The sequence below is a fragment of the Carcharhinus amblyrhynchos genome, chromosome 7 (genome assembly GCF_965287045.1).
Source record: "Carcharhinus amblyrhynchos chromosome 7, sCarAmb.v2.hapA, whole genome shotgun sequence".
In the NCBI taxonomy this organism is placed as follows: domain Eukaryota; kingdom Metazoa; phylum Chordata; class Chondrichthyes; order Carcharhiniformes; family Carcharhinidae; genus Carcharhinus; species Carcharhinus amblyrhynchos.
The window spans coordinates 46,409,090-46,420,682 of record NC_137330.1 but is presented as its reverse complement, the minus strand read 5'-3'; the positions used below and the strand labels follow the sequence as shown (position 1 = coordinate 46,420,682).

The 11,593-nt window shown below is 41.8% G+C and overlaps 1 protein-coding gene across 1 annotated transcript in view; it reads right to left on the bottom strand.

The window, feature by feature from the left end:
• Nucleotides 1-2,267: 2,267 nt before the first annotated feature.
• Nucleotides 2,268-11,593, bottom strand: part of LOC145344915 (uncharacterized) — a 48,912-nt gene continuing 39,586 nt past the window's right edge. The window contains exons 4-5 of the mRNA XM_080192234.1: nucleotides 10,445-10,625; nucleotides 2,268-4,066 (exon numbers count right to left, since the gene is read on the bottom strand). Of these exons, the coding sequence (XP_080048360.1) occupies nucleotides 3,900-4,066; nucleotides 10,445-10,625 (348 nt within the window). The 3' untranslated portion in view covers nucleotides 2,268-3,899. The remainder of the gene's footprint in view (nucleotides 4,067-10,444; nucleotides 10,626-11,593) is intronic.

Here is an 11,593-nt window from a genome sequence, read left to right as displayed (position 1 = left end):
AAAGACTGTCCAATTCTTGATAATGTGGAAGCATAAAATAGCGGAACTCCTGTAGTACTGGAAAAGTGCATCCTATCTAAATTCAGGGAAAACCCTGTTACAGTCAGAGCTGGAGTAATATCAACCCTGACTCACATGGTTATAATGTTACCGCTCAATTTCCAGCCTCTGACTGGATTTTGTAGCCACAAATCTTTGAAGCCCTCAGGCAGAATGCAGCCCGATAATGAACAGTTCACAGACAGATGCCTCAGTCTTTCAGACACAGATTTTCTGCAAACACTTGTCGGTTAGCTTCACCCTGTACTAAAGGATTTTGTTTCTGCCATTGTGGCTAATAGCATGGTCATGCAAGTAAATCCATGCAGGCTGGCAGAATGATGTACATAATGTCCCTGAGCAAGAACATTTTATTCTGTGTCACCAAGTCTTCCACCCACAACTACCAGCACCTGCCTTAGCATTTTCCAAATTCATCAAAATATCTGAATCACTTCTGCGCTCAAGGTTCATCTGCTCTAAAATAAGGGCAATGACTACAGCCCAGTCAGTGTAACTCAAAATGCACAATAAATAAGCTTATCTCTTTGCATAGACAAAGACAAGCTTCAAATACCGAGTCACAAAAGCTTTAAACCCCAATTCCTCACCAGATGAAATAGCCCAACCATCTCATAATACTCATCATAGAAGCAGCACTTCCTTTAAATGATGCCTATCCACATCAGTTGAGATTTGGGTCAAAACAATGAAAAATAGAGCTGTCTTTTTGTTTTAGTATAAATCTAAGGAACAGCTTCAACCAACAGTGAGTTCTGTGAAATGATCCCATTCTAGATGGAGTTAATATGATGACATGGGCTTGACCTGGCTATCATATTGACCAAGATATTCACCTACAGAAAATTAACCAAGCTATCATATTCATTCAGAAACATCTGCCTCAAAATGAGCTTTTGTTGCTTTAATTGCTTTGTTGAGAAACTAAAGTTACTTGGAAATTAGAATTACTTATTTGAAATGTTTGTAAGGATTGATGAAAGTGAAACAAGTTATTGTAATCTCTCAATGGGAACCATTAGGCAAAATATGTGGAATAATAAACCATGTCAAAGGTATGAACACTCCACTGCCCAGTGTTTAAACCTTGTTTACTGAAAAGGACAATGGTAGAAAAAGTGCTTCAATGTATATATCAGTCATGATGGCTAAGGTTCAGATCTGGAGGTTTATTGGAATTTATTTCCCCATTATATTGTGAAGATGTTCCGAAAAGTAGGTCTGATTGCTTCATTTAAAAGTTCTGTCACTTTTCAGATGTCAAGAAACAGAATGTATCGAGATATATAACCTCCACATTATACCCTGCTGTGTTAAGTCTCCGCAATTAATCAGGAAACTAAATCTGGCTAAGTAATATTAACCTACGTGCATTAGTCTGACATGTTATTTTTCACTTTCTGCAAGAGAGAGTAGCATGTTATCACCTGATGGCCATTTAATATGTCCTGAGATTGATGCATCATAATCAGAGAACTTAAGGAATCAATGTCCAGAACAAGCTGCCCACCACCTCCACCTCTACCTCTACACTCGGGCTAGACACGGAACAAGCTACATCCTCTTAGTTCCTTTATACACACTTCTTTTCATTAAAATACAGACATAATTGAGAAATTAGAAACATTACATGGTTAACAGCAGTTTGAAGGAACAACTTCTCCAATCTAATAGTGAAATGACACAGTCAGCCCACAATGGTGCAATGGCAGGCGTCAAAGTCACTTGCTATATATATATATATGTTCAGAGCCTCTCACAATCTCAGTATTGCACCTGTAACCTGCATTGATATAGTATTTATAAAGCAGTAAACAGCCTACAACACTACCAAGATAGGCTAGTTGCTCTTCAAAAACCAGATCCTATCCTTCTTGTAAATGACACAATTTATGTCACTGCTTTACTTCCAGCCTGCCCCATTTTAACTAGCCTTAAGAATGTGAAGCTCGTCACCCAAATTCTTAATTGCATAAAGAAAGCCCATTAAATTAAAAGGCTACAAAATTTGAGTTACAAGTTAACAATGAAAGAGTAAAGGGAGACTCTGTAGTATATAGGTATTACCTGCAACTATAGCAGAATTGAAGGCGCTGAGAGTTGCAACTCAAAATCTATGTATTTGACCTCACAGCAGTTCTCAAATATTTTAATTTCAGACCTCATGTTAAGTGGATCCTATCACCTTCATAAAGTTTTGACAATAATCAGTGTATCAGTGTTCTTTTATTGTTTGATATGTATAGAAACTGCACAGTTAATAAATAGAAAGCATTAATGAAGTTACAGATAAAGTCTTAACATTCATGAAAAAGTCCAGACTTACACCAAGTCACAAAAACCATGTTCAATCAAATCTTTTGACATTGAGCCTTTTTGCAAGTCATAAATGATTCTAAGTTAAGATTAACCTCTAGTGCTATCATACAAAAATAATTATATTTGGTTTACTCTTTGTTAACATTAGAAAATGTAGATCTTAAACTGCAGAGTTGTCAAGTTGTGATTAGAACTCAAATTTACAGAATGTTAATCAACTCTCAAAAATGGCAGTAATTCATCAACAGCAAGAGGCGTACACAGTTGTCTCCTTTACACAGCCATTTGTTCAAAAATTCATAACAGCTTTAAATTGTTAGATTTTAAAAAATATAAATCAGGGATGCAACATGCTTATGGTAGTTTGCAGAAACTGTGTGGCAGCTGAAAAAGAAAGAACCACATCACCGGATAAAATCCAGCTTTGAAACAATGCATTTATACAACAAGTTGTAAGACACTTTACTTGGACTACACAGGTCACATTCAGTAAGTAACTCCATTTCATGTGTGGAGGTTAGAATGACTCAATATAAGCATTTTAGATAAAGCCTGTGAAATTAGTTGGAGGAATTGTGTTTTACTAGCAGTAAGAAAACAGAAGTGTATCTGAGAAAGATCAATTTTATTTAATTAATTTAGAAGGTCAAGGAGAATAAAAATACTTATCTGTGCAAAAAAAATTGTGGTGCCTGGGGAGGGAACACTGAACTTTATTTACTTTTTCACAAACTCAAGAGGCCCAGCTCTCTAAAGAAGTAAATCAGGTGCTTCAATAACTGGTTACAGTATGGAAGCATTAACAAATAAAGGAAACAGGCTGTGAAAGCTTCAGGACCAAAAAATATTTTTAACTCATGAAACAGACTACTGTCCTTCCACTTTGATCAATTAAAATATTTCAAAAGGACACATTCCACCAATCAAGCCTTCAATTGCCGTAAAACTGAAGGAATGATTCAACTTACTAAATCTTTTTAAAAAATGAAATGCATCTTTTTCAATGAGCTGCAAAACACAACAATAAAACAAAATATATAGCCAAGTGCAATGGGAATCTCTAATGTAAACCTATATCATCAGCTTTTATACAATTTGAAATCACAATGGTAAAAGGTTCTATGCCCCCCCCTTTCTATCCCTCCCATTTGTTTAATACTTTGAGAATATAGAAATTTACAGGTTTAGGCAGTTTGTGGCTTTACAATATTGTGTTGTACATCACCAACTTCTTTTCTCATTTAAAAATAAATCTATTTTACCCCACCATTTCAGAAGGCAGATATCCTCTATAAAAATTGTAGTGAAAGTTTAACCGAGTCTCTTCACCCACAAAGCCAAATGTCAAACATTACACAAATATATAACTTCTGTCTGCCTCAGAGCTGTCAAAAATACAATCGTCATGGCAATAGAGTTAGACCGGCATTTTTCCAATTCACTTTCTAACCCAGGCAAGAAAAAGAAAAGAAAATGTTCACTTTGCATAAAAGATTGATACAGAACTTTTAAAAATATATTTATGCATAGAATTCCTCTTGACGTTGTGGCTTTTGGTAGGCTACATTTGGCTGCTTGGATTCATCCAATGTATAACTTCCTTCGTCCTTTTTTTTCATTCGATACACCAACACTACCACCAGCAGAACAGCAAGCACAAGTCCCACAAATCCTGCAGCAACAGTAGCTAAAATAATGGAACAAAACAAAATCAATGTTATCAAAGTGCATTAATAATTATATTTGAAAGGTTTCTATAATGGTGAAAAATCGTCCGAGTTCTAATTTCCTCGTGCTAAGTCACAAAATACACTGACATCAAATTGCAACAGCATACAAAACATCTATCAGATCTATCACCTCACAGTAATAATCTCCAATGTTTCTTGTTCTCCTGGTTCTCAGATTTTGACTCATGAGGAAGAAAGCAGAAAAGTAAAGAGGTAGTTTTGTGAACTGGAAATGACAGGGTTTTCAAACAGGACTGTTGGTAAGAATGCATATGGAGAGTCCAATTGAAATAACAAATAAAAATTTTAAAGGACCAAATGCCAAATCATTGCCTTTCTTTCAAACATTTTCACCTCTTTTAGCATTTCAATTTTATTTTAAGGACAAGAGGCATAAGTTTTGCTTCTTAGGAATTGAACAAAGACTTTTTCACTTAATTTCCCTCGTCCTATCAGCCTGCGCCTCTCCCCATTTGAATGACCGCTCAAAAGGGTATCTAAATCATCAGTGTGTGGAACTATTATTTAGTAAATACATTGAACCTTACTGTCAAATATTCATATTGAACCCTCTACAGTAATTTTCTTCACTGCATAGAAGTTACAATTAAGTCTAACATAGAATCCCTATGGTGCAGAAGGAAGCTATTTGGCCCATTGAGTCTGCACTGACCACAATCCCACCCAGACCCTATTCCCATAATCCCGCATATTTACCCTGCTAATCCCCTGGCACTAACGTTAATTTAGCATGGCCAATCAACCTGCACATCTTTGGACAGTGGGAGGAAACTGGAGCACACGGAGGAAACCCATGCAGATGCAGGGAGATTGTGCAAACTCCACACAAACAGTGACCCGAGGCTGGAATCAAATCTGAGTCCTTGGCACTGTGAGGCAGCAGTGCTGGCCACTGTGCCATCATGCCACCCCTGTGCCCAGTTCTCACAAATTGCTCAAACTCGGAATGCTAAGATTTTGAAGTGTGATACCAGCTGGCTCATTTTCCTTGTTCAGTTATCTATTCATTTGTCAATTTCAGCAAAATAGAATTTGTTTCAATTGTCCGGCCTCAAAACAATGCATGAGTCAATTTGCTAATTATAAAGGCAAATGGTAGCATTGTAGACCAGCAAATTTCAGTTGACCAGGGAGGGAAATCAATATATATGTGGAATGAAATCCATTTACTACTGCAGTTGAAATTATCTATATTTGACTGTATTTTTTTTTCCTACAAGACCTTCAATTGATCTGCCAATTCACATCTTGCGAAAGCAGAAAACAACTCTAAATGGCAATGGAAAATTTTGCTTTACTGCAACTTTTATTTTGCCACCTGCTACTTTAATTGCCTTTATCTACACATTGATGTCTGTTGCTCAAATCTAAAACAATCTGCAAAAATTAATCTCACCAATGTGGGTCCTGGCAGGGACTCCCGGCAGTGGGTGAATTGCCGGCTGGAGCTGAAGTGGCAGGCTGAAAGCAATTGCAAGCTGTCGGCCAATTGACAAGGTGGAAGAGTGAGATCAGATCATTCAATTGCTGGGGTGGGAAGGAAGGTACCGATCCCAGCTTCAGAGGATGTGAAGGCAGCTGCGGGAAACATTTTAAAACAGCAGCCAGCCCTACTGCAGTGTGAATGAGGATCCAGGATCGCCGTGGGAGCCACTGAGAGACTGTGGTCCCTGAAGAGCTTTCCTCACGTGCTGTCCCAGAAGAATGATCAAACTCCAGCCAGCAGAGCACCAACAATGAAATGTTAGAGACAAACGCGAGGAGGAGCATCTCACAGAGTAGACAAAGGGTTGCCTCACAGTTCAGCAATTCCTCCCTTGGATTCCCATTCTGTAAGGAATAGCAGGAGGCTCTGTTCCCCCTGCATGGGAAGAAGCAACTCTTCTGTCTGACCAAGGAAGCCTAGATGGAAGTTTGAGTTACATGAGTGCAAGTGAGTCAATGGCCTCCACTGCCAGAGCGAGTGTAACTAAATGCTCAGAATGTGCTCTTGCGTTCATGTGGACAAGATGCAATGAGTCTCAAAATGGGGAGGGATAAGCGTGGTAGGCAAAAGAATTTTGTATGGCAGGAGCAGTTGCCTCAAAAGGAATGGCTCCATGTGGGCGTCAATATCTGCCTCTTAGTGCCAGCACCTTCCAAATCCTGTGAGAGTGAGCAGATTGATGAGATATGGATAAACCCCCCTCATGAGTCAAAGGGACACCAGCTGATTTGGGGATCAGCTGGTCATTGTGTGGAGATTAACGTTCCCTTCCTCACTGAAAAGGGCACACACACAAAAGAGAGGCTGAAGACGGGTAGAGGTGTGATGGACATCCAACCCTGACATCTTCTGAGGTGGAGACTGTTGATCTACCCAGAGAGTAAAGCAGCCAGGCAACAGTAGATGGCAAGGTCAGAGTGTGGTGTGAAGCAAGTGAGGAGGCTTCGAGCTTGGTGCCTGCACCGGGAGGAAAAATGCAGACACCAAGCTCAAAACATCCATTAGGCATGGATGGGAAGTGGAAACAGAAAGACTTTAGCCATAATTGTTTCAGTTGTCTTGTACAGGTTTTTGCCTTTGAATTCTAAGGAGGAGGAGGGATCTAGCATCACATCATTCCTTCACACTCCACAAGTGCAGATTTGTTCATGTCGGTGCGTATGTGTTCATGGTTCGATTCGCTGTCACAAGCTGGCAAGGACCCCAGTCAGGCTTGCACGAACATGGAACCTACTGGAGTTTCAGTGGGAGTCAGGGGAATGTCGGGTGGAATAATGCACAGCCATGCACAGATGATGGAAGAGACTATGCAGGCCTTTAGTGTGCTATCGCATGGCTACCTCCATTGAGAGGTTGGTGACCCTCATCAAGAGCCACATACACCAGATTGCCCTTTGATACGTGCGCAGATCTGCACAATGTTGTTTTGGCCAAGAGCTCGAGGCAACAGTGGCTAGACAAGAAGGGCTGAGGCTCCAGATCTCACCTACAGGTATCTCTCAATCTCTTGTAGATAGCCATTGTGTACTGTGGGAGGAGAAATGGCCGCTAACTACAACCAGGGGCTCTTCTCAAGACTCTCCAAGGGTGGACTGGTGCTCCTCAGCTCTCTTGCCAGTGAGCTGATCACCTCCAGTAAATGCAGCCACAATGGAGGCAGCTGCACCATTGCAGGAACCCCTTCGCGTGTTGGGGCCTTTCAGGCTGCGGGCACCCAGGAGTTGATCACTAACATCATCTCAGGCCACAGGGCACTACCTTCAGCAACCTGCCTCCACCTCAGCTGCAGATGCCAAGTCCATATCTCATCAGCCCACTCTGAGGCACATTAGAAAGGACATCCAAATGCACCAGGGTAGAATTAGTGGTTACATTGAGCACAAGGACACCACCACCACCTCAGGCACATCTAGGGATGGGCAATAAATGCTGGTCTGCCAGCGATGCCCATATTCATGTATGAATAAAAAAGATTGGTGGATGTGTTTCAGTAAATAGGTTTTGTGTATTGATTTCTGCATCATTTATGCAGCAAGTGTTGTCTTCTCACTTGTAATGTGAATCCTTGCACCTTCATCTGCATAACTGTGCCAGAGAAGGTGGACTCTGTCCCTCTCCATGGTTGGAGCAATGTGAATGGAAGGTTAAATGCTGTAAGTACTAAGCGTGATGACATGTAGTGGCCATGTGAGTTGTTGTTCTGATACAACAGGCATTTGAAGGCATCATGTGCGCTGGAAGCAGGTATGAATGATGTTCTCACAAGCTTCCTTTGCACATCTCTCCATGGCTCTTTCTTTGATGCAGGTGCCTCGACCTGTTGTCCTGTCTGCGCTGCCTCCTCCTCCACATCAAAAGACGAATGAGGGTCATCCATGTCCTCTGCCTGCAGGGCCTATATTCTCTGCTGCACTAGGTTGTGGAGAGCACACCAAATAACAATGATCCTGGAAGCCCTCACCGAGCAATTCTCTGCTGGAAAGGTCTGGACAGTCGAACCTGATCTTCAGTGGGCCAGTCACCACTGTGGGCCAGTCACCACTGTGGGCAGGTAATCTATTGTTCCCCAGTTGTAGTGTGAGTTTCTAACTAGTGTCATCAGCCAGATCTTGAAAGGTACTCCCGATCAGTGAGGATCCAGCCCCGAAAGCGTGTGTGGGCTGGAACAGCTATGGCATGTGGAAATGGCAAGAGCCCATAGGCAGCATGGGTGGCCCCCCAAAAGCAGCCACACACATGGAGGACTGGTATTGAATGGTCGCAGATAGGTTGGACGTTGATTGATTAAAACTCCTTCCTGTTTTTGACGGCCACAGGCTGGACAAGATAGCTTTGATGGCCACTTGGTCCAATTGATTACACCCAACTAGATAGGCTGATACCTGGGTCAGGATTTTCTGGCCACTGGTGAGATTGTCTGATCCTGCCAAAGGCAATGCCCCTGCAATGGAGTTCCCTGAAAGACGGAAAATCCTGGTCCTGAAATGAGCAGGTTGTCTTATGAGGAGCGGTTAGGCAGAATGGACTTGTTTCCACTGGAGCTCAGAAGGGTGAGGGATGACTTGTTCGAAGTTTATAAGATCCTGAATGGTAATGACAAGGCGGGTGTGGACAGGATGTTTCCTCTGGTGAGTGAATCCAGAACTAGGTAGCATTATAATGAAACCAATGGTAACATGCTGTGAGGGTCACCTGACCAGGTAGACAATGTAATCAATGATGTGGTGATCAGCTGACCAGCTGACCTAGTATAAATAGAAAGTAGATGGGGATTGTGGAGAGCTGGTGTGGCACAGGGTGTGGCCTGAGTGTTGGAGTAATGAAGTTTTTTACTAAACATTTTTCTTGGATTTACTTTGTGAAGTTAGTTCTTTTATTGCTTGCAACTGAAGTATCCCCACTGCTGAATGAACAGGGGGCACTATTTTAAAATTTGGGGTCACCCTTTTATGACAGTGAGGAGGAGGTTTGTTTTCTCTCAGAGGGTTGTGCGACTCTGAAGTTTGGTTGCTGTCCGCGGCCTGCCCTCACTCTAGCCTCAGCTTCCCGCTGTTCTGTAGCACCATGTTTACTTGGTGCAGCTCACTCGATTCACACACTCAACCCACACTTCTCATGAGACTGCAATACCCACATCACCATCACTGTTGGCATGATGTGAGAAGCTTTCTCACTCAATTAAAATGAGGAATTCAGCTTGCAATTTAGTTCAGTGGAATTTTTGATTAACTGGCGCCACCCATTCCCAGAACATGCTGGATAACAGAAATTCTTCTGCACTTTAATCTTTAAGAAACCCTTTAGTGGAAATCTTTGCTAAATTAATATTTGTGTTACTAGATATAGAAATGCTAGGCAATAATTAAGCGCACTAGAGTTGTAGAAATGCATTTTTAAAGCAGAGGTTAAAAACACACTGAAATGTCAGACACACACAGTAGGCTTGTCAGCACCCAAAAAGAGAATAGGTTAACACTCGCAGCATTGATCCCCCCAGCAGAACTATAAACATAGAAAAATAGAACAGGAGGAGGCCATTCGAGCCTGCTCCACCATTCATTGTGATCATGACTGATTATCCCAATCAATAGTCTGATCCTGCCTTCACCCATATCCTTTGATCCCCTTCACCCCAAGTGCTATATCTAATCGTACAATCCCTACAATGCAGAAGGAAGCTGTTTGGCCCATCAAGTCTCTACCAATCACAATCCCACCCAGGCTCTAGTCTTGCAATCCCACGCATTTACGCTGCTAATCCCCCTAACACTAGGGTCAATCTAGCATGGCCAATCAATCTAACCCGCACTTCTTTGGACTGTGGGAGGAAACCGGAACACCCAGAGGAAACCCACGCAGACATGGGAAGAATGTGCAAACTCCACACAAACAGCGACCCGAGTCTGGAAGTGAACCTAGGACCCTGGCACTGTGAGGCAGCAATGCTGTCACCAACTAACTGCTATTTCAAATCTGCCTAATTATTCTGGCCAGAGGGTTACATGTGAAAGTGCAAAGGCATTGGCTGGGATTTTGCGGCCACCTGGCAGTGTGGTTTCTGGTGACCTGCCACTGGCTGCCGGCGGGGCTGTCCTGGTCCCGCAAAGTCTATGGCATTTTTGTATGGCTCACGCCATTGGGTAACCCACCGCGGGGGAGAGGGTGTCAACTTCAGCAGGACTGGAAGATCCTCTCAGCTGGAAAGATTGGAAAATCCTGCCCGTTGTTTCTCTTTACATATGCTAACAAACTGATGTGTATTTGCAGCAGTTTCAGTACTTATGTTTTGCTTTAAAAAATAGTGGCTGTTAAAGAGCAACATGCATACCTGCCAATACTTCACTTCTTTCCAGGAAGCCTCTGGATGCACTGGCGTCATGTGGGGATTTTTCCTCTGGGGTTTCATCTAAAGTTTGTGAATCTGGCATTTGATTTTGAGTTTCAGCTATATCGCTTTCTATTGTCTCGATGAGGTAGATATCACTGTCATTTTGCCCCATGTCCAGAACCTAAATGAACCAATGAAACTATTAAGGAATGAACAAAAATTTTATTCAATCCAAGTTATTTTATATACTACGAGGGTATTTCAACATAAGAGGTTCCACAAGGTCCACAAGGGCATTTTAATATTTACAAGATGTATTCACGTGTACTGAATGTGAATCTCTGCTTCCTGATCTAGGCGGCTATTTTTGAGGCTAGATTGTGGCATGTTTCTGTGCATGAGTCCGGGGTTCCAGCACTCCTACATCATTGAAGAAAGACATCCCCTTATAGCTTAATATTAAAGCAACGAGCCTGGAGCTTCTGCATAACTGTCTTTGATTTTGTTTTAGAACAATTTATTTGAGCTCTGTAACTGATATAATAGATTAAGGCCAGAATTTTAAAGCTCCTCACACCAGTGGGATCTTCCAGTCCCACCAATGTAAGCAGAGATTTCAATGGCTCATTCCCACACAGGGAGGCTCAAAGATTCCGGCCTAAGTTTCCACTATCCTTTGATGTACTTTTAAAAACACCATGCAAGGCAAAAGGATATTAAAAGTAATTTACTCAGGAACTGCCCACCATACCCCAAACTAACTGTTACTTTGATTAAAGTACTAACCTCCCAATAAGAGCAGTCACAGAGTCATACAGTACAGAAGAGGCCCTTTGGCCCATCGAATGCAGTGAAAAACTACATTAAATCTGTACTAATCCCACTTTCCAGCACTTAGTCAATAACTTTTAATATTATGACATTTCAAGTGTCCATCTGTGTACCCTTTAAAGGTTTGTTATGAAAAAGGAGAAAGGTGGTCTGCAAAAAAGGGTTTTGGATTGGGGCAAATTTTCTTAGGATAAGGCAGGATCTGGCCAAAGTAGACCAGGAACAACTTCTTGTGGGAAAATCTATAGCAGAGGAGTGGAGGCTGTTCAAAAAGGAAATGGGGAGAGTACAGGCCAAACTTGTGTCCTTTAAGGGTGA